The sequence below is a fragment of the Lucilia sericata genome, unplaced genomic scaffold (assembly GCF_015586225.1).
Source record: "Lucilia sericata isolate MDLA Ls3-8-SP2 unplaced genomic scaffold, ASM1558622v1 Contig000138F_arrow, whole genome shotgun sequence".
NCBI classification, from domain to species: domain Eukaryota; kingdom Metazoa; phylum Arthropoda; class Insecta; order Diptera; family Calliphoridae; genus Lucilia; species Lucilia sericata.
In genome coordinates, this window is record NW_023994170.1 from 150,193 (window position 1) to 175,583 (window position 25,391).

General features: G+C 29.1%; 2 protein-coding genes across 9 annotated transcripts in view; one reads left to right on the forward strand and one right to left on the reverse strand.

Annotated features, from left to right (window-relative positions):
• LOC119601033 overlaps positions 1-25,391 on the forward strand; it is a 309,656-nt gene that overhangs the window by 122,298 nt on the left and 161,967 nt on the right. For 5 of the 6 annotated variants that reach the window (XM_037951709.1, XM_037951706.1, XM_037951707.1 and 2 more), the window contains one exon: positions 1,705-1,711. The exons of the other annotated variant lie outside the window; for it this stretch is intronic. The gene's annotated coding sequence lies outside the window, so the exon portion shown is untranslated. The remainder of the gene's footprint in view (positions 1-1,704; positions 1,712-25,391) is intronic. 6 annotated transcript variants of the gene reach the window in all.
• The window catches only part of LOC119601034 (tyrosine kinase receptor Cad96Ca), a 124,558-nt gene that overhangs the window by 92,295 nt on the left and 6,872 nt on the right, over positions 1-25,391 (reverse strand). For all 3 annotated transcript variants that reach the window (XM_037951715.1, XM_037951716.1, XM_037951717.1), the window contains one exon: positions 17,236-17,448. In XM_037951715.1, the coding sequence (XP_037807643.1) occupies positions 17,236-17,308 (73 nt within the window). In that variant the 5' untranslated portion in view covers positions 17,309-17,448. The remainder of the gene's footprint in view (positions 1-17,235; positions 17,449-25,391) is intronic.

Here is a 25,391-nt window from a genome sequence, read left to right on the forward strand (position 1 = left end):
AAATTACGTACATCAATACCCAACATACCCGGGTATGTCATACAATTTATATGGCTATTTCATCTTTTTATATATTTCTAGTGTATAATTTAGATAAATTATTAAAACTAATTTAATAAAACGCCAGTAAAAATAAATTAAATAGTTTTTGATCAAATACCATTAAATTTTAGGCATTTTTTAAAAGTTTCCTCATTGTTTTCTTAATTACAAAAATATCATATGCAAAAAACTAAAGAAAAACTCCTACTTAACGTATAATGTACATTATGTAGAATTTGACTTTGTAAAATTTTGACTTCAAGAAGCTATTACTATTACATTACAGTGACCGGGAAAGGTAATTGAACAATTTTTTTCTATATTATTTATTAAGGTATATAAAATCAATTAGCATTAAAGAAATTGTTTTTGCTTTCGTTAGTAGGGAACTTTTTTGCAAAAAAAGATTGCTAAGTCATGGTCAAAAATTAAAATTTGAAAATTCAAACTTAAATATTTTTGTTTATATAAGAAGAAAATTATTATAATCGGTATAATTTTACTTTACTAAGCCATATACAATAAAAAAATAATTTCAACATAATCGGTCCATATTTGAAAATGTTACAGGGTCCATAAATATTTCACATTCAAATTTATGAACAATGACACATGACTCCGTATTTGAAACAAAATTTGTTATTTAGCTCAATTATTTTTATGAGATACAAGAATATACATATGAAACTTAATTTTTGTCCGATAACTGACATATACTTTTTATACATACCCGGGTATGTTGGGTATTGATGTACGAGGTAAAAATGGCAAATCGGTCATAAATCGGTTTAAGAAATATATATCTAACTAATTTTTGGAAAATTTATAGCAAATATTACTCTGAAAGCATAGTCTGAAATTTCAAGTCGATACGATATATAGATCTCGAGATATCTCACTTCAAAAGTGAAAAACATACCCGGGTATGGACATAGCGGTTAAAACATTTTTCAAATTCGATGCGGTTCTTTTTAAGAAAAAAAAATAAGAGATGAAATGATTACCGTTATTTCGAAACAGAAGAAATAAAATATCATATGATCTCATGTTGCATTTTTTGTGCTCGCTACTGTATGTAGTTATAAAACTAAAACAATTCTAATAGGTCAAATTTTAAATAAGCGGTCATACATACATACATACATACATACATACATACATACATACATACATACATACATACGTACATACATACATACATACATACATACATACATACATACATACATACATACATACATACATACATACATACATACATACATACATACATACATACATACATACATACATACATACATACATACATACATACATACATACATACATACATACATACATACATACATACATACATACATACATACATACATACATACATACATACATACATACATACATACATACATACATACATACATACATACATACATACATACATACATACATACATACATACATACATACATACATACATACATACATACATACATACATACATACATACATACATACATACATACATACATACATACATACATACATACATACATACATACATACATACATGTTTTGGGGTTAATGGTTTTTACAAACATTGTATATGTATGTATATTATTTTAAAAGTTTCAAATTTAATCTAAAATCTTTTTATTTTTTCAGGTTCAAGGTAAGTGTTTTTTATTAAACGCCTTTACCTATTTCTTTATTGGTATGTATGTATATACTTAAATGTATATATATATGGTAAGTACTGAATATAAATATTATTAATTATTTGTGCAAAAGTTGATGGAGGCGGTTTATTTTTATATAAGAAATTCTCTTCTTATTTTAAGTTTTAGGTTACAAAACATTAACATGCCATTTACACCAACAACAATACTATTCAGTTTTTGTTTGAAAAACTACTAAATTTATTAAGTTTTTCCATATAAATTAAAGACTTGTATTATCACATAATGAGTAAAAGAAAATGTCAAAAAATTAAAAAAAAATTCTACCAGTTACACTTTGTAAATTAATATTTTGTGCGTAAATACTAGAGTCTGCATGAGTGACTCATGTAATAAATTATCCCCTGTTTCAATATCTTAACGGAAAATTTATTTTCGAAATTTGTATGAAAATTACTAAATTTTTATATATTGTTTGAATTTAGGTCAGTAGTCAAAAAGAATAATGTAAAACAATATTTAAATTTTTATGTGAAAAACACTAACAAAAAAAGAGTAGTTTTCATACAAAAATTTAAAATCTGTTTTCTCTTCTTCTTTCTGAATCCGTGCATTAATTTTTTCAAATAATGTATTTAACTCACTCATTGTTTTATCAGCTTTAAAATTTTTTTGAACATGAGTTCGAATTTTCGAAACTTTTTTTTAGTTTTTTGACCAAAAGACTAAATTAAGCCCCCTTGACACGAGCACACAAGTAATATGATCTGTCAAAATGCAATATGTAATGAAATCATCACACATAGAGAGAAATTACAAATGGAAAATATGACAGTCGTAAAAACAAGCATGAAATCAGCGATGTATTTTTATGTAAACACTACTTTGTTATTGCAGTAGTAATTTAGGTCTGAGTTGGGGAACAATTCTCGCGTCATCGCGATTTTTTTTAACGCGACAGTTTTGCGTCTCGATCGCACTAGTGTAGTGTATTACTAGACCATTAAAACTCAACCGTTTATGCCCTGGTTGAGACCATTAAACCTCAACTGTTTATACCCTGGTGGACCATTGAAACTCTTCAACTTTACTGGTGGAGTACCATTTAAAACTCAAATTTTACTTAATTTTTTAAAGATTTCCTTTTGTTTAAAGCTACCTATATGAAGATATAGGTCGACTTGGAGGATTTCCTTTAAACCAACGTGGGATACCCTGGCAATCCAAAAAAAAAAACTTGTTATTGTTTTATACCAATCACGTAATAAAATAAAATATAAAGCATATGACTTTTATTCTTTTTTTTTTTGTCATACGGCTGGAATTTAATTCTAGTTTTTCATTAGACTTAAAGTGTGATCGTGTAAATGCATAAAAATGCTGTCGAACATTACTTCGTATTTTAGAACTTAATTTCGAATATTCGAACATAATCTTATGTACATGTTCGACCTTTGGTTGGAAAATTGTTTTTTCGATTAAAGCGATTCCAATTATTTGCTTCTGATTTTTATCAAATATAAGATCTACTAGTGGATATGGAACCAAACTCATACATTGAAGCTGGATATAAAATTTAATATATTATATCAAAGTCATAACTACTGCTAAATTAATATTTCATGCTAGTTATTCAGGTATTTCCTTTTTACTCTTTTTCGAAAAACTAAAAGGTTTTTTTCATAGTCAATTTATAATTTTATCAAAGGCTTAAAAAATGCTGTATTTTATGAAATAAACTTTTAATTTGTTTTTATTTTATCTCCTGGCTTCAACACTATTTTTCATCTAATGAAAATTTAGTTATACATATTTTTACGGTTTTTTTTCTACTTAAGAAATACATTTCCAGCCAGCCAAAATCATTTTCTAAAAAGGAATAAAAAAGTTTATTTTTAATGAAAAAAAAAAAAAAAAAAAAAATAATATAAATATAAATAAAACAAATTTGGCTGATGATGGCGAGAGTCATTGTGTCGCGACGTGGTTTTTGCCCTTATTATACCATGCCAAAAAGCGGTTGTGTCATACTTTCAGTTGCTGTTGTTCGGAGGATTTGTATTAAAGAACCACGGCTTTGTTTCAGTATAATAGTACACAGTAAAGTTAAGCAATTGTTTTTAACAACCATTACCAAACTGAAAAAAATACACAAAACCAGAACAAAAAGTGGAGTATAAACCTATAGAGAAAAACCCCATTTTCAAACATGAAAGCCAGAAATTTTTAAAAGATGTTGCTCCATTCATACAAGAATACATACATATTATGTATGTACATGGTACATCACACATACATAACTGCTCATACATACATACATTGGTTTGTATACATATAGACAAAGACAATGGTCAACAAACGCAGCAGTTTAAGCTTATGTAAAAACACTTTTAAATCGAAAATATCCAGCAATAATAAAACGAAGTACTACCAAAAGAATAACATTTATCACAACTTCAAAAGGAGCAATAAGAGATTTTTTACCTTCTGTGATGTTTAATGACTTCCGAAGAAGCGAAAATAATTCAATTTTTGTGAGATAAAAAAATTATGTTTGGGCTTCTGTATTAAATGTATCCAATTCACTTTCGAATATCATCCAAAGAAAGAGCATAAAAATGACTCCTTGGGAAGTAGTGAATTTAAAATCAAAAAAAGGACACAACCCTCCTTTGACAAGACTGTGTTAAAATCATCACTTCTTCAGGTCTTTTTCAGTACTTCCATGGAGTAAAGTCTACTTCTTTTTCGCTTCTTTGGAAGTTCTTTTTTTGCTGGGTATGTATATCAATTATTCGGGTTTTAAGTTCCGGTTAATAATCGGATAATTAAAAATTATTCGGTTAATCGAATAAAAGGAAAAATTAAACAAAATTATAATTTTCCACTTCTTTAATTGAATACGTAAATTTTTTAATTAGAAAGTATTTCTTTTCATGTGAACTCCTTTTCTATATAAAGAAATTAAGTTAATTAATTTTATGTTTTTGAGGGTTTTCAAAGAGTTACGGAATTCATACGTTCCAATGAACTAATGTATAACTATTGCTGAAGAACTTATTTGAAGTCCTTAAGAAACTTCAAATCAGGTAAATCAGAGCAAATTCTCACAATATTTCTGAATTATTGTTATAAAAATAATCAAATAAATATTCTTCATTATAGAAAAATAACACTGTGATACAAAAGTGAAGAAAAATAAAATGCAGGCGTTCTCATACACCAATTCTATTTCGATATAGTCCATAGAGTACGAATATATTTTTAGTTTTCCCCTATCACTTCGTTAACTTACTTTTTAAGAGCAAAAGATGCGAAATAGAGCCATTTTTGAAGTTTTAAATTTGAAAAATTATAAGTTTAGTAGTTTTCATCCGATTTTCAAATCCGATATTGTTTTTAATGATACAAGTGTTGCCTTTTAATCCAAAAAAAATCCAAAATTTATGGTCAAATGTCTGAGTTACGGTCGTTTAAGTAAAAAAACTCACACTTTTTTAAAAAATTTTCATTTTCATCATGCTCTACGTTGGCCATGAGGCAGTGAGTTCATCTTTTATTACTTTCCTGAAGAATCACATATTTCATAAAAATCTATGAAAAACTGGATGATTTATGCCAATTTTTCTAATAGTTCATGTACATGTTCCTCGAATTAATTTTTGTATAAAAATTTTTATAAACATTTTTTAAACTTGTTACAAAGAAAACCAGAAACATGAACATTTTTGTATGGAAGAAATATGCAATATTTTTATAAAACTTAGCACAACTCATAACCTTTTTCATCGATTATTATAAATTGACCATCATTGGAAACCCAACTTAATGTGCCTTTTTTCAAATGTAATAAAAGCTAAAGTTACTGCTTCATGGCCAACGTAGAGCAGTATGAAAATTAAAAATTGTGAAAAAAGTGTGAGTTGTTTTATTTAAATGGCCGTAACCAAGACATTAATCATAAATTTTGGATTTAATTTTTTGGGTTGAAAGACAACACTTGTATCTTTAAAACAAAATATCCAATTTGAAAATCGGTTGCAAACTACCAAACATATATTTTTTTAAAGTTAAAACTTCAAAAATAGCTCTTTTCACATCTTTTGCTCTTAAAAAAGAACTAAACGAAGTGATCGGGAAAAATTAAAAATATATTCCTACTCTATGGACTATAACGAAATGGAATCGGTATATGAGAACCCTGCATTTTTTTGCCGTATCACTGTGTAATTAAGGAATTAATAAAGGAAGAAAATTTATTACAACAATATTGAATTTTGTATAAGATATATATTAACTGATATAAATTATTCGGTTTATTAGTTATTTGAAATTTGGCTATTTTCATTTATTCGATCGATTTATTGTTAAAAATTGATCGATTAACCGATCGATGACTAATTGTTTGAATACCCTAGTATGTACATTAGAAGTGCCCAATTTTATTTTATTAGTGTATAATAAAACTTACTTGTTTAAATAAAAATCATATTTTCTTAACATATCGTCACCTGAAATGCAAACGGCCCTAACTAACCAAAAATTCAAAATCGATTTTATTGGTGATTCTAATGTATTGCATCAAAACAAATGTCCACACCAAAAATTGGACTCCTCTGACCATAATTATCGATTTTATTGACAGAAAACAAAAGGTCCTATCTACAAAAACATTTAAATATTAAAGGTAAAAAGTCCAATTTATCCATTTTTATATACGCCATTGTCAACTATCATAACAAATGATAGGTTTCACTATTAAACAATTTGTTTATTTACTACAAATAAATCGCGTTGATAGAAACAAACTTTTCAATTTAAATAGTTTTTTGCTTCTCCTGTAAAATTTTAAAAATGTTAGATAGGGCCGTTTGCGTTTTAGGTGACGATATATAACAAATATTTTACAATAAGGTATAAAATATTAAAATCGAGTGAGAAATAACAAAGTTATAAGAATTTTCCTTCCACAATATGCATATACAGTGTCTCTCATAAGTATTCGAATTTAATATATTATGAAAACAGACATCATTTTATAATAGATTTTGTGGGAAAAATAAATAAATAAATTTATTATGTGGTCCAGACAGTCCTTAAATTTTATACCACATTTTAAAAATTAAAAAAAAAGATAATTTACTTAAACTAATTTAACTTTTTTTAAAAAAAGTGCAAAAAATAGCTTCACAAAAGTATTCGAATTTTTTGTATAAATCATATTTAGATTAGCATTATGAAGTAAAAATAAATAATTAAAACGAAATTAATGTTTTGTATAGTAGCCTTTATTTTTAAAAACAACTTCCAAGAGTCGTGGGACCGTTTCTACCAATTTATGGAATAGTTCTGGCGTTATTATGTCCCATTCTTCATGCAAAGCAACCGTATGGTGGTTTTAGAGGATAATGAGTGATTTAAAAGTTGTTCTTGTAAATATAACCACAAATTTTCAATGGAGTTTAAGTCCAGACATTAACTCCATTGAAAATTTGATGAAAGAAGATACTTAGTGTTGTAAATGATCAACATTTTCACGTACCAGGTCGTGTATTTTGGATCGTTTTTCTGTTGAAAAATAAATTGAATGGGTTGTAGTCCCATTTTGGTGGTACTAGCATGCAAATTCTGCTCTAAAATTGACAAGTGGACCTTCTAGTCTATAATTACAATAATAAATTTTAGCAGTCCAACACCGTGGACGGACACAGAACCTCAAAATATGGCAGAGCAACTTGGGTCCTTTACAGTTCGTTTTAAGTTAGATAATTCCAAGGCATCTCCAAGCTTTCGCCATATCATTTGACGACCATCTGAGCCACACATATTATATTTGTTCTAATTGTCGAAGATAACCTCCTTCCAGAATCCAATATTCTTACTTATGAGTCTATTTGCGGATTCAAGATACTTAACATCGATTAACTTCGATCTGAGCGGTTTCCACCTTGGTACTTGACCATGCAAATTATTGCTCCCTAGTACTTTGCGCACAATTTCGACACTAATTTTTATTCACAGGACTGTCCTGAGTTCGTTGTTAATTTTTGGAGCAGTATTTCTCTGTCGTCCTGTATTGACAGCAGTTTTGGACGACTTGATAATGGTAAATACTCGATGGAATTCTTTGTTCCATACGTCTAATGACAAAATATATTGTCGATGGGAATCTATCAAACATTCCCTATATGTATTTAATTGATCGGCCTTGATTATACAGATATAAATTAATTTTTTAATTTGAATTGATCAACTCTTTTTCTTTGAACATTTTAAGCGCTTACACAGGAAGGATTTACAACATAATTATGCAAATTTCCAAAAAATATAATGTTAAATATTCCATATAACCACTACCTGCATAATGGGTTAATTAATGGGCAATAAAACACGTGTTCAAGGATTCTAAAAAAGTTCTTAGAAAAAATTCGAATATTTTTGCGCAGTACCTGCAATGACCCTTTTTGGGTTTTTTCCATTTTTTGGAAACCATTAATGAGTTTTTATTACTTTTTTCTTGTATTTAGTAAAAATATTATAAATTAATAAAAGTTCATTAAAAAATTTTAAATACCATTATTATTTTTAAAGTAGCATCATAAAATAACACAGTAATTCATAAAAAATAATAAATTCGAATATTTATGTGAGACACTGTACATATATGGGGAATTTCATGTCAGGTGACTCAACTCAAAAAATCGATTTTGAAGAAATTTGCACTAAGGTTAGTACTATTGTATAGTAGGTCAGACACAAATTTTCAGCTATATCGGTCAAGAACAGCCGGAGTAAGAGGGGGTCAAAGTTCGACATTTTGGTCATACAGGGTTTTATTCAAATCAGTGTAACTTTTCACGTATTGGTCCTAGCAAAAATTGTCCAAAGCAGTTCAGATAGTTATTTCTTCATTCTTTTCATTTTTTTTAATTATGTAAAAATTTTTACACTCATTTGAATAAAACCTTGTATGACCAAAATGTCCAATTTTGACCCCCTCTGACTCCGCCAGTTCTTGAACGATAGAGCCATAGTACTAACCTTGGTGCAAATTTAATCCAAATCGGAAGACATCGATTTTAAAATTTGGGTCACTTGACACGAAATTCCCCATATGAATATACTACATAAAAATTGTTACAATAAATATGTACATAAAAATTGTCAATAACTTTGTTGTTTGACCTACGTTTTGATCTATGTTTTGTAATTCGTTGTCACAAATTTTCCGGCGCGGATACTTGTTATCTGATTGGGCTAAGACCAGTTAGTTTTATACACTAATGAATAAAATGAGGCCCATCTAAGTAAAATTCATATTCTTTGGGCCCCTAATGTACATATGTATGTATATTAATCTGTTAAGAACAATATTCACAATCAAAACAGAATATTACCAGAAAAAGGATCCTATTTATGTATGTATGTATGTATGTATGTATGTATGTATGTATGTATGTATGTATGTATGTATGTATGTATGTATGTATGTATGTATGTATGTATGTATGTATGTATGTATGTATGTATGTATGTATGTATGTATGTATGTATGTATGTATGGTATGTATGTATGTATGTATGTATGTATGTATTCGGTCCACTTTAAAATTTCAATAATATTAAACATGCATATTTTTGGGCTGTATTTTATACGGCCACCTTTCTGACAGACAAAATTGATTTTATTATGTTTAACAGACATATTGCCAATTTTGCATTTGAATTTAAATTCAATTTATATACATTTATAAAAATGCGTTATTATGGCGTGGCGTGTCATAATGTCCATTGAAAGTGTCATAACATCCATGGACATTATGACAATCCGCCGAGTTTAGTTCTTCGGACCATATGTTCGTTATGCTACTATTTTTACGTAAGTATGGGTAATAATACATTTACATACATATTTTTTATACTTATCTCATATTTTTTTTGTGTAAATTCATCATCTCTTTGCCAAAAAACACATTGACCAAAATAATGCCACAAATATTCGAAGCTTCAATTCACAAACTTAATCGCCTTGTTAAATTCCACAGCATCACTTCAATAACAATAAATGAAGTCCGTTTTCAGTTCATTTACGCTAAATTCAATTGAATTTGCTTATATACATATTTTAAATGAGTTGCAAATGTGCACATTGTACATATACATATGTAAGTACATTAGGTTGGTACCAAAGTTGCAGTTGGTGATGTTTCCGCCGGAAATTAAAATTAATTTATTCTTCTCTTTTTGTGTTCTGACGCAAATATTTTGCGAGATGGTTCAATATTTCCATATTCCTTAAAAACTAAATATCATAATCCAAAGCCGCTTTCTATGACACCAATTACAAAAATATTAAACAATTTTTAATTTTTCTGAAAAATTTTTGATTTATGAGTTTCTGCTAATGTATGTAACGCTTAGAAATATTGGTTATAAACATAGAAATATTGATCCAGAAACATTCCAAAATATTCTGATATTGCAAATTGAAACATTTCGTTTAATTTTTATTCTTCTCATGTTATTTGCGCATTAACACATCCATATGTATAAATGTACCTATGTATATTTATTTTGTATATAAACGACGCAATACTAATATAAAAAATTTTAATGTACGTATGATCAAAATAACAACCTGATGCAGATGTCACTTTTTCTGCTACATAACGATTACATAAATCCCTTTTATGTCCTGACTCTGTCATTGGGGCGCATAACATACTTACTATAGACACAATAGCTTTTTGTCTTGGCAGCAATTTCATAACAGTAACAACAGTAGAGGTATCACACTAATAACGCCATCAAAAATTAAAAAAAAATCAGATTAGGCTGAACCGAATCTTAAATACCCTCCACCATTTAATAGGTAAAATATTTGTGGAAATAGGATTCTAAACGTTTGGTGATGAGTAATGTGCATTTAAGTGATTTTCAGAAGGAGACCTTGTATGGGAGCTATAACCAATTATGGATCGATTGTAAAATAGTTTACAGTAACGCTATATATAAAAGGAATAGTTGTTTCAATTTTTGTGTGGATATTAAGAAATTTTTCACTTTATATGAATTTTATTGATTTAAAGTTTAGATTTGGTAAATTTTTGAAAACTACCGATATTCTAAAAGAAGTTATTAACAATAAATTGCTTTCCGGGAATATGTACATATGTAATGGAGGTATAAAAAATTTAAACAGGAATCAAGTTTTTATAAAGAAAAAAATGTGTTTTAAATTTCATGAAATTATATTGCATAGTTTTTTGTGAAAATTTGCACGATAATTGAACGATTTTGCTGATTTATAATAACAAACTGCCTAGGACAATAGCGAATATTTTGGCTGAGTTTCATTAATTTCTTTTGCTTCATTTTTACAGACAGACATCGCTAAATCGGCTCAGAATTTCATAAGGACCCAGAATATACATATACTTATATGGGTCTCGGATTTTGATATTTTTTGATGTTACACACAAATGACAAATTTAAATATACCCTCTATCACCACTGATGGTGGTAGAGGGTATAAAAAATGAAAACGTAAACGCAAAAGTGAGATTCAAGCAAAATCCCTTGGCAAAAATCACTATAATATTCTAAACAGAAACAATGCAAGAAAACTTTATTTTCTAACTACTGCCATATACAAGATTAGAAAATGACAAAACAAAAGTACCATATGTGACACACAAACGAACGTTCAACATAAGCTGTATACATGAATTTGCTCTAATATTATAGGAACTCCCCACAATACAGGAAGCAAATGATAGACACGCAAAACCAGAGCACTTTCAAGGTGAGCGAGCAACAGAAAAAGAAGTATATAAAAAAAAAATAATACAAAAACGAAAATAAACCTATTCAACCAAATAGATACATTCACATAGTGGCACAGAGGATATCTTTCTCAGATGTGACGGGAGTAAATGAGACTATACATATGTATGTATGTATATACATTAGGGTGGCCCAAAATGGAAGTTGCTGATGTTCTCACCGAAAATGAAAATTTAGTTCATTCTAAGATACCATTTCTCAAAATTTTTTTCCTGACGTCAATATTTGGTGAGCTCGATCAAAGGATAAAATGGTACTTTTTTAAGGTTTTTATGATTTTTATCATATTTTTTGCAAATAAACTATATGCAAATTTAGTATCATATGAAAGGTCTTTGGGAGGCGATTTCAATGACATAACACAATTTTGTATACAACTCCCAATTATTACAAATGTCGTAATTTTTCGGAAAATTTTTAAGTTTATCAAATTTTTACATAGTATTATTTAATGTAATTAATTGAAATTATTTCATTATAAACCTCATATAATTTCACCGAAATGTTTTTTTTTTTTTTGTTTTTCGATATTCGATATGTTTTGTATTTGGTTTAAATATTTTTAATCCTGTTTTCTCCCCGGTATTGTGCTAGCTATATTTATCTAACGTACATAACATGTATGTACATACATTCATATACGCGCAATTTCATTACCATTATTTATATTGGTATATAACACTTTAAGGTTTCATTCTATTATAAATCAAATTTTTCAGTTTAACTAAAATATTAACATAATTTATACTAAACATGTATTTGTTTCTTACGTTTCCGTAGATTTTATTGAGGATTATTAAGTTTAATTTAATTTTAACAAATTACTTTAAAATAATCTGTGTTAAAATCTGAAAATTTCCCGAAAAATTAGAAATTTTCGATTAAAATTCTGATAAGCCATTGAAAGCGCCTCTTAAGGACCTTTCTTATGATACCAATATTTCATATCTTTCCTTTGGATGAAATATGATAAAAATCATAAAAACCTCACAACAGATCCATTTTATCATTTGATCCAGCTCACCAAATATTGACGCCAGGACAAAATTTTTGAGAAATGGTATCTTAGAATCAATTAAACTTTAATTTTAGTTGGGAACATTAATACTTTATTTTTCATAAATACAAACGGGGCCACCCTAATATACATACATACATACATATGTGTGATTAAAGATGTGAGATGTACATTTTGCTCATTTACTACAAGACTGGCATAATCCAAAACTCGAGTTTTCTGAACTTGAAAGTAAATTTTAAAAAATATCTATTATATTGTTGTAAACGTCAAAACTAAAGCCCAAGTTGTTTACGTGTGTACATATATTTGATAAGTAAAAATTTAGTTTATATTCAGATGAGAAACACATTAACACCATCTTTATATTTTACTTTTAAAGACCAGCAAATATGTTCGAAAATTATTAAAAAAATGTAAAATGTCACAAACAATTTAATGTTGTTTTACTCAAAACGAAGTTTTATGATTTATGTCGGTCTTGTAGTAAATCAGCGATATATGAATGTATGCATATGAAAAAAATGGCGCCAATGTGACTGGGACAACGTCCGACTTTAAAGAAGATTATCAGCCCCATCGAGAAAATTTATGGCCTTCTGTGTAGAACTTGTCGGCTTGTAGGATTAACTTGTTATTTCTACTAGAAATTTACTACATACATGCTTTATATACGTAAATACATATGTAGTACGTTCATTAGACGACTCACTCTGTATGGAAAGCAAATATGTGTTTTTGTTACCACTCTCAAAATTTTTCTTGCTTTCTTTTATGATTAAAAGGGTATTTTTGAATTATTTTTTTAAATTTAAATTTGTTTGAAACACTATATTCAACATGGGGTATCGTTTGAAAGACGCGTACATACAGACATACATACATCCATACAGACATACATACTACAGACATACATACATACATACATACATACAGTCCAGACATACAGAAGACATGACAGACAGACAGACAACAGAAAGAAACATACATAACAGAAGACAGACAGTAAAGGATCTACAGACATACCACACAGACAGACAGACAGACAGACATACAGACATACAGACATACATACAGAGACAGGACAGACAGACAACCGTACATTACAGACAGACAATAGACATACAGACAACAGGCAGACATACAGACAACAGACAACAGACATACATACATACATACATACATACATACATACATACATACATACATACATACATACATACATACATACATACATACATACATACATACATACATACATACATACATACATACATACATACATACATACATACATACATAAATACATACATACATACATACATACATACATACATACATACATACATACATACATACATACATACATACATACATACATACATACATACATACATACATACATACATACATACATACATACATACATACATACATACATACATACATACATACATACATACATACATACATAAAAGTTTTTATTCGAATAATTTAATAAAATATAAATAAAATTGCAAAACACCTTCAAAATCTTAAAATAAAACGGTTTTCTTATAAATCAGTAACTTAGCTGAATCTCAACCTATTTTAAATTTCTCAACGGATTTAAAAGTGGAAGCTGCGGCCTTTATAATGATATATACGATGTTTAGCTAACCTGCTTTGCAGACATTTTTACAAACTGTTTTATATAAGAAAATCGTACTACTTATTAATGTATTAGAAACAGGCCACTATCGGGCCCATTGTGCGCTGCTTTTCATGGAAGAAAAAGGTTTTTTGGTAAAAAAAAACAACATAGTGTCGACTGAATGTATTATCTTTCAATGTTCTGAAACTCAGTTTCCTGGCCGTAATTCCTAAGAATTTCCCAATCAGTGTTCGAGAGAAATGTTCCGCTTGAACAAGACATTCTATCTGGGCTCAGTGTTTCAAAGTTTCTGACATATTCTGTGTCTAGGATGCGATCAGGCGATACATTGATGACGTGTCATATAACTGATTTTGGACATTTCACCTAAATTTATGAGCCGTTCGGTTGTAAATGCCGCCTCATATTTTAAATATGTTTCAATGGGTGGAATATCGAGCAACGTTTCTGGAGCCTTGCTTGCCACCTGTACCCAAGCAGCATGTATGCTGAACTCCCTGTTGTAGTTTGATACTACACTTTTTGTCCAAAGAAGTCAACCCGATTATTGAAGCATAAGCTAGAATTAGTCTAATTACACTTTAATAAAACCAATGTTTTATAGTAGGACGAAGACCCCATTTCATGCCTATAGTTCTCCTACATATCGCCCAGGAAACAGGGTTCAGTATATTTAGAAATTGTTGTCTTTCTTGTAAAAAGACAGATACTGAAAGAACCATGTTAATTAATGTTTATCTGTTTCACTTATTGCAAATATTAAAAAAATTGAAGAATATCACTTTTAAAACTAGAACCATTTTATTTTTAACATTGCAAAACAAACATTTTTATAAACTGCAAAAAGTAGTAAAAGTTTTGTTTCAAATATAACATATCTTTATATTTAGATTTGTTCTACAAAATATTAACATAATTTCAATGCTATGTATAATAATATATTCGTAAAAAGTATCATTCAAATATTATTCGAATATTCGATTAATCGACAAAAATTGTTCGAATTATTCTTTATTCTAAATTGGAAATTTTTTATTCGTTCGAAGAAAAACAAATTTTTTTTCCTCGATTAATCGAATAATTTTTATTCGAATGACAACCCTAATACATACATACATGCATGTATATTTTGATTTTTTTTAATATTTTAAACTCTATTTTGTCCCAGGTTTTCTGCTAGCTATATTTATCTAACGTATTTAATATGTACATCAGCGTAATTTCAGTTCAACTAAAATATTAACACAATTTATAATAAACATCTAATTATTTGTTATGCTTGCTTTGTAAATAACGGTTTCTATATTGTTGTTTTCATTATTTCGCGATGATTTGGTTTCGATAAATTTAAATAAAATTTGATCAAGATTGAATTTTGAAAAACGGAAAAAACCGTTTCGGAAGATTTTATTGAGGATTATTGTGTATTAATTTCAATGAATTATATTAAATTTTTCTATGATAAAATGTAAAAAATCTGAAAATTTAACGAAAAATTAGAAAATTTCGATTACTTTTACTGTTGCACATGATATGTCATTAAAAGCGTCTCTCGAGGACCTTTCTTATAACCAAAATTTTATAACTTTCCTTTGGAAAAAATATTAAAAAAAATCATAAAAACTTTAAAAAAGAACATTTTTATACTTTGATCCAGCTCGCCAAATATTGACCCCAGGACAAAAATTTTGAGAAACGCTATTTTATAATCAATTAGACTTTAATTTTAGTTGGGAACATCGACACCTTATTTTTCCTCCATACAAAAGGGGCCACTCTAATGTGTTTTAAATTTAAGAAAACTTATGAAAGAACTTTAAATATACATACATATTTTGTCAACCTTTTTGGTTTGGTTTGCTTTTTAACTTTCTTTATTTTAAAGTTCAATTGTAATTATGTATCATATACAACCAACAGCAACCAAAGATTACAACAATAAAAATTAAAGAAGCTACATCCAATGAAAATTATAGGCCATCAAAGTTTGAAGGTCATATGATATACACACATACACATACGTATATGTATGTACATACAGGCAAACACATACATACATACATACATACATACATACATACATACATATGTATGGCCACTTGCGTAAATTGTGATAATAGGTTTTGTTCTTTATATAAAACTTTTTAATTTATTAGAAAAACTTGCAAACAAGACTTTTTCCAATAACCTTTAAAAAAGTTATAAATATTTAGTTCTAACAAGGGTATTCAATACAAAAACCCGAATAGTTTTATTCGACAAATACATAATTATTTGAAGTTATATGTTAGCCGGTTAATAATCGGATAATTTAAACTTATTCGGTTAATCGAATAATAAATGTTGTTTTATTCATTTTAAACAAAAACACCATCAAAAATAAAAAATGCATAATTCAATAGAATTTTTCTATTAGGCCTTCCTTTAAAATAAAATTTGTTTTTTGCCTTTATAGTTTATAAAAACTTCGTCATTCCTGTTTTTCTACCACAAAACTATGCTTCGGCTTCCGCTCTTCTTTAGTTTTTGAATCTAACCTCTCCTTTTCTCAATGTTTGATTATGTGTTATCCTAAAGATAAACTGACAGTTTACTTATAATAGTTATTTTAACCGGAAGAGTTTGAGATATTGGCCCTAAGATTTATAAAATTTAAGCTCAAATGGATATTCTCGTTATCTCCATTTCCATATCTCGTATTCTCCATACCGTACAGTGATCACAAATCTATGATGGTTTAAATTTTTTACTTGTATTCAATTCTTATTAAAGAAATAATGAAAAAATACATCCACCCACTCACTGCTTTAATTTAGTAAAAACACTTGTCATTGTGATATTTTACAATAAATCTGAAATCAACAACATGTGACTCATCCATACTAAATCTGCATTTTTTTGTTATTTTGTGGACATTGTTCCTTCACACATTGTACATTTACTGAGAGTGAGAGTCGGTTATAAACAAAGCATTTTGACCAAAACGTTTTGACACTTACCTGGTTTAACAAAAACAACTGTTATTCCAACCGCAATAACAGCCATAAATAAGTTGAATTTTAGTGACTGCATTGTGTCACGACCACCTGCACCTTTACCTCTGGTAGTGCACCTCTGGGCGGCCTTAACAGCTTATAACTGCGTACGTAACTGTTGCGTTGAGTAGGATTCCGTAAATAAAACTCACAACAGTAAAAACAAGTTAATATTTTCTGTATACCGCAGAACCAAAAACAAAAAAGAGAATAATCGTATAAAATTTAATTAAAAAGTTATTTTTACCAACGAAACGCATTGAATTCAATATAGACATAAACACGAAAAGTAAACAAACATAAATGTGTACACACAAAATACATACATACATATTAGGGATGCCAAACAGGACTGGCTTTTATAAAACACGGGATTCGGGATTTTGAAAATTGCAATCCCGGGATTTCGGGATTACATGAATTTAATTATTTTATATATGAAAATCTTTAAATCATCATATTTGTAAAGAAAATTGTTTAATTTTGTGGAAATTTAGCAGACAGAAGATATATTTAAATTAAAACAATCCAATTAATTCCAATTTTTAAATAAAAACTTTCAGAATTGCATAATTTCTGAAACTTTTTAAATACATACTTACTTCCCAAATAAAAATAAATATCAAGTTCCGAAATTAGACATAAGCACTTTTTAAAACCTTATACTGTTCCATGTGAACTAATAATTATAACAGATACCAATTCAATTATTCGAACATCAATTTAGAACCTATTCTTTAAAAAATATTTGGAATTTTACACAAAATACATATTAGTTTTGGAACATGTTATTATATTCGTAGTAGTCTACGACCAACATTTCGATGTGTTAACAAGTAAGAAGTTATAGTTGGGCGAAGCCTACCATATAATACCCTACACCAGTTATAAAAATAAAATGTGATTCATTGTTCATAATAAAGCATCTAAATACTTTAAATACTGCCTCAGAAATACTTTATCTATTTTTTGTTGAATAAAATTGTGTACATTTAAGTCATATTTCGAAGGGGGCTTTGTATAGGAGCTAGGGTCAAATGAGGCCGTATCATAAAAAAATACATCAGGGTCATGAAGGCTAGTATAGAACTTGGCTTTGCAGCTTTTTGTCGAGATACGAGTATATTGAACATAATTATGAACTTAAAAGCCCTATTCGGGGGGTTCAGTTGTATGGGGGCTAGGTCAAATATTGGACCGATGTTACCCATTTTCAATAGGATCCGTCTCTAGTACAATAGAAGATCATGCTAAATTTCATTGAATTATCTTCAAAATTGCTGTGGTTTATTACAAGGTTTACACGGACTGACGGACATAGCTAAATCGACTCAGAAAATGATTGGTATACTTTAAGATGGGTATAGGACCAATATTTTTGTGCGTAATAAACATCAGCACAAACCCAATATACCCTCCCCACTAAAGTGGTGTAGGGTATAAAAACGAAGTGAATAAATAAATTTATATGTGCTATGTGTATGGAATCATACCACTTTAAAAAATAAAAGGTTCAAATATGTATAATATGTATGTATAATATAGTTTTGCATGAGTCGAAAATAAAATAAGATCGTAATTTTCAAATTAATGAAAATTATGGCTCAAAAAAAGAAAATAAAAACAGTTTTTGAAACAAATCCCGGGATTTATTTTGAAAAACCCCGGGTTTCGGGATATCCTAATCCCGAAAAAATCCCGGGATTTTTGGGATCGGGATTTTGGGATTGGCATGTATGTAAATGCGCGTACTAATAAAATACTGCAACTCGGCTGAAAGAACTAACATTGTATAAAAACACATGGGCAAGTCAGACCACAATAAACTCGACCTATGTATGTATAGCGTTGTAAATTTATTAGAAATTAGATTTCGACTATTGAAACAGATATTTATGAGTATAAAAACATTATGAGAATTTCCGCCAGAAACATTTATGACAATTAAGACCACTTAAGCTAATTTAGTAAGACATGCACCGAAATATATTTTTCGAAAGAGGAGCTTATGTGATCATCTCAAAGTTCGATATCCATTTTGAACAAATTTTGGATAAATATGAATACATTTTGTCAGACATTTTATGGGGGCTAAGCGAAATATCAAACAAGATTATGAGAAAAAATTGTTTTGTACCTACGTTACAAACATTGGCATAAACATCCTGTATCCATTCCACTATAGTGTGGCAGGGTATAAACAAGGCAAAAGAGATTTCACACGATCGCACTATGGTTCAAATAATGATGTGGTCAACTATTAGTATTGATTTATGTGCAGAAAATATAACAACTGTATTTTGTTTTCATCAATACAAATTTTTTTAATTTTTTTAATTAAAAACAAATGAAATAAGTAAGAATGGTATATTCGGATGCACAGTGGGGCAGAATGGAAATTTTTTGGAAATAAATCTGGCATTTCTAAACGGCTGATCCGATCGGGAAAAAATTTGGCGTGAGCGTAGCCAAGGAGTATTCGAGTTTAAGTTTTGAAGATGAACCCCGCAGATGCCCCAGGGATGGAGCTGTGACGGCTCAAAGTAGGGTACCTACGACATGTAAAATTTTTAAACTTTTTTGTTTTTCACCCAAATAAAAAGATTTTTATATTTTCTGAAAGCACTCGACGAGATCTTGAAAAAACATGCTTGGACATACTACTTATCTCTTATAATATAGGCATTTATAAATTTAGTGATACAAAATTTACCATACCTTGGTCCGCCTTTTTTTGAATACCGGGCGTAATTTTGGACCAAATGGACTAAATTTTTTCTTGTTAGTTAGACAACAAAATTTCCAATAATACACAAAAAATTTCAGATCAATATCATTTACAGATCCAAAAATATACGTTTTTTAATTTAAAAATTCAAAAAATTTTAGATTTTTGCCGTTTTTTGCCCAAAATGTGTCTTAACTCTTTTATTAATAAAATAAAATTTTCTTTAAGAACATATAACAATTTTATAGTTTTCTAAAAGGTATCTTTACGCCGAACGCTTTGGCGTAAAAAACTTGTCCTATATTTTGAAAATGTTGCCACTGCGTCCTTCCGAATATGACCTATTTTTTATCAAAACTTCAACTTTGGGCGACATGTTCTAAAATCCCAAAGCTGGGATCAGAAAACTGAAAGCAGTTTTGGAAACCTCAATATGTTTTCTATTTACTCCAAAAGTATTTTCCCAGTCCTGAAAGAAATGTGGACCCTATGGGCAAAAATGTAAAAAATCCCATTTTTGGGATTTTCATTCCTATTTTTGGGAATTGCGTAATGCCCTTTGACCTTTTCAAATTTAACAAGCGTTGAAAATTTCATTGAGTTTTGTTCATAAATAAAGATTTTGAAAAAGGACACAATATATTACCATCATACAAGGCGATTCAGGAAAAAAAAAAAACAAACTATCCTACCATCACCTATTGCTGTTAATGATGTGGAAGCTTGTATTGATATATCATCTTTGCTCGAAAACACAGCATCAAGAATTGTGTCAGACTTTTCAGAAGACCAACTAAGGAAGATTCATAACTGTGATGTTGTCTTAATGTGTAAGTGGGGATGTGACGGTTTATCAGCACCTCCAGAATACAAACAAGTTTGTGGAAGTCGGACATTAGCAGACTACAAAAGTGTATTTATGTCATCATTAGTGCCATTACGAATTCGTTCATATTCCCTTAATCCATCATCGTCAAGCATCGGAAATTCATTTGAAGATATATGGATCAATACAACTCCGGGTTCAAAAAATTTTTGTAGACCCATTGGATTTGAATATATAAAGGAGTCAAAGAAAACAACAAAAGATTTAGTGGAATATTTAAAAGATGAAATAAATGCACTGGAGCCCATTTGCATAAAAATAAAGGAATTCTCTATTAACGTATCATATCAGCTAAGCTTAACAATGATTGATGGAAAGGTCAGCAATGCCATAACAGAAACTTCTTCCTTCTGGAGATGATCAATATGTAATGAGAAAAAGTCGCAATTCTCAAATATAAACAAAAGCAGAAGTATTAATGAAGAAGTCCTGTCTTTCGGAATTTCCCCACTTCATGCCAGAATACGATTTTTGGATTACTTTTTACACATAGCATACGACCTCAAATATAGAAGTGTGCCAGAGAATCTTACTAAATCAACAAAAAATAATGAAGAATTGAAAGAACTGAGAGCTGCGGAAAAAAGCAGAATCCAAGAAGAATTTAAAGTTCAGATGGGATTAATCGACAAACCACTTCCAAGTTGCGGTAGTACAAATGACGGTAATACGGCGAGAAGGTTTTTTCGTGATTTTGAAATTACTTCAAAAATAACTGGAATCGACAAGGAGTTGCTTCGAAGAGTTAACACTATTTTAATGGCACTGAATAGTAAACATAAAATTAATGGAAATCGATTTGGGGAATATACATCTGAAATTTCTAAATTACTTGTATCTCTGTATCCATGGAGGGAACTAACACCAACAGTACACAAAGTATTGTGTCATGGTCAAATATTAATTGAATCGAATATTCTTCCACTTGGAGAGATAACAGAAGAAGCCCAGGAAGCGAGGAATCGAGATTTTAAGCATGTTCAACTATTCAGCTCAAGAAAATGCTCCAGGCAATCACAGAATGAAAATATTTTTAATAGTTTACTTCTATCTTCTGATCCTGTTCTTTCAACTATGCGAAAAAGATGGATTTGTTATGAAACTCTTTCATCTCAAAACGAGGAAGATTTAAAGGACTTATATTACCTTCTGGATATGTATACCGATATGACAGATTATTTTATAGAAAATAAGTAGTGTTAGGAATTAACTATAAAAGGAGGTTGTAAGAATTAATTGTATTATGTTTAAGATAAACACTTCAAATAAAAAAAGCTATTATACTAACTGATGATATTGTATTAAATTGTGTTTTATATTTCGGTGGGCGGGAAAGGTGGTTTGTGTGGAGTGTTAGGTGTTGTTGTGCGTGGCTCATAATAAAATTATAATTTTTTTATTGTATATACAATGTTATAGTCTTCAATAAAATGATTAACTTAATAATTTTTAAAAATTGTCCAAATATTTTATTCAACACCAAATGTATGTTCTGTCATACTTAATACTAAAATATGAAAAAGATGAAATTAAAGGACACAGGTTTAAATGAACATATTTTTGAATGTAATTGAGATATTGGCTTGAAATTTTTTGTAAAGGGTCGAGAATTTCCATATCTAACTAAAAAATGATATTAAGAAATAAATATGGACTAAATAGTTGTAGCTATCTGCGACCTTATTAAAATTTTGATATAAATCATAGTTTTAGAAATTTAACAAATATGTAATATAAGACAAAATATTTATGAACAAAACTCAATGAAATTTTCAACGCTTGTTAAATTTGTCATTTCAAATAAGAAAATGCAAAAAAAAAATCGAAAAGGTCAAAGGGCATCCCGCAATTCCCAAAAATAGGAATGAAAATCCCAAAAATGGGATTTTTTACATTTTCTTCCAGGGCTGGGAAAATACTTTTGGAGTAAATAGAAAACATATTGTGGTTTCCAAAACTGCTTTCAGTTTTCTGATCCCAGCTTTGGGATTTTAGAACATGTCGCCCAAAGTTGAAGTTTTGATAAAAAATAGGTCATATTCGGAAGGACGCAGTGGCAACATTTTCAAAAAATAGGACAAGTTTTTTACGCCAAATCGTTCTGCGTAAAGATACCTTTTAGAAAACTATAAAATTGTTATATGTTCTTAAAGAAAATTTTATTTTATTAATAAAAGAGTTAAGACACATTTTGGGCAAAAAAACGGCAAAAATCTAAAATTTTTTGAATTTTTAAATTAAAAAACGTATATTGATCTGAAATTTTTTGTATATTATTGGAAATTTTGTTGTCTAACTAACAAGAAAAAATTGAGTCCATTTGGTCCAAAATTACGCCCGGTATTCAAAAAAAGGCGGACCAAGGTATGGTAAATTTTGTATCACTAATTTTTTAAATGCCTATAACTCGGATATTATAAGAGATAAGTAGTATGTCCAAGCATGTTTTTTCAATATCTCGTCGAGCGCTTTCAGAAAATATAAAAATCTTTGTATTTGGGTGAAAAACAAAAAAATGGCACGAGTTTAAAAATTTTACATGTCGTAGGTACCCTACTTTGAGCCGCCACAGCGCCGTCCCTGGGGCATGTGCAGGGTTCATCTTCAAAACTTAAACTCGAATACTCCTTGGCTACGCTCACGCCAAATTTTATACCGATCGGATCAGTCGTTTAGAAATGCCAGATTTATTTCCAAAAAATTTCCATTCTGTCCCACTGTGGGATGTGCAAAACTTATATACCCTTCACTATAGTATGGCACGAGTTTAAAAATTTTACATGTCGTAGGTACCCTACTTTGAGCCGCCACAGCGCCGTCCCTGGGGCATGTGCAGGGTTCATCTTCAAAACTTAAACTCGAATACTCCTTGGCTACGCTCACGCCAAATTTTATACCGATCGGATCAGTCGTTTAGAAATGCCAGATTTATTTCCAAAAAATTTCCATTCTGCCCCACTGTGGGATGTGCAAAACTTATATACCCTTCACTATAGTATATTTTAAAAAATAATGATAAAATGTTTCCATCAGCCGTTAACTGTGCCAAATCTTGTTCATAATAACAAAATGCTTTCTTTTTGCATTATGCCAAAACCCGGTGCGTATTCAATTTAACGACCTAAATAAGGATTTCATAACGTATATAGCAACATTTTTAACAATTTGCACACTATGAATTTATATATAGTATAACACATAATTAGAATTAGGATTTTAAATCCGTCGAAAAAAGATTTTGAAAAATATTAAAGATTGTACTTTGATTTGATATAAAAATATACGAGAAAGCTACTTCAAATGGCAATATTTTCCAAGCCAACTAATATTAGGTAAATTTTTTCGATTTTTTTTATTTGAAAAATTTTGGTATTTGAAATAAATTTCAAAAAAATAATTTTTTTTAATATCACTATATTTTTGAAATATAAAATTTGCGATAACTGTTTTAACATGCGCTAATAGCCCTTATAAATGTTTACAAATGGGCACTATTTTTATTTGAAAATAGCTTGACCCGTATTTTTAACGATTTTTTAAATATTTTTATTTTAAACCACTATAACATTATTATTACCCTAAGAAACTGACCCAAAATAATGTGGGGATTCGTAAGAAATTGGGATTTTATACCAACTAGCCATTTCTGCAAAGTTTTAGTATTTTAGAGAAAAATGTTTTTTCTTTTTTCTATAAAAAATCAGGAAATTTTGCAAATATGTTGAACTTGAAGCAAATATGTTTTTATGTACATTGGACATATGTTTAAAAATTGGAGAATACAAATTTAATGTTGTTTTTAATAAACAACTAAAATTTATTTACTATAATGTATTTACATACATATTATAAGATTTCTCTGAAAAGCTAAATTTCTTAATTATAAAAATACCAATTTTTTTTTAATTATACATACTAAATGCCACAAAATATATTTTGGTCGCATTTATATTTTTTGACAGTAAAAAGCGGACGTCTGAACCATTGTGCATCGGTGTTGTAACGTACATTCCTACATATTATTTATATCTGTATATGATAAATTAACGTATGTATGTATATAAAAATCTGGAATTTTATTTTACGACAGTTTGAATAGTTGCTGGCTTTTGCAAAAATGTTATGACATCCGTTTCGATTATTTATTTTTGGTATATCTATACATATTACAACAAAAAAAGCTAGTAAAAAAGTATAGTCGGGCGTGGTCAACCATATGATATCCTACACTAGTTATGAATATTAAATATGATTTATTTTTCATTCCGATTTATTTAGGCATTTATTGGCATTTATTGAAAACAAATTTTCTGAAAATGGGGATATTTGTGCTGAATTTCATCAAAATATTAGTGTTTGTGGATATTTAAGTCATTTTCTGAAGGAGTCTTTGAATGGGAACTAGGGTCAAATTAGGCCCGACATTACCAAATTCGTCATGGTCATCAAGTCTTATATACAAATTAATTGTACCACCTTTTGTCGAGATACAATTACATTTTACAT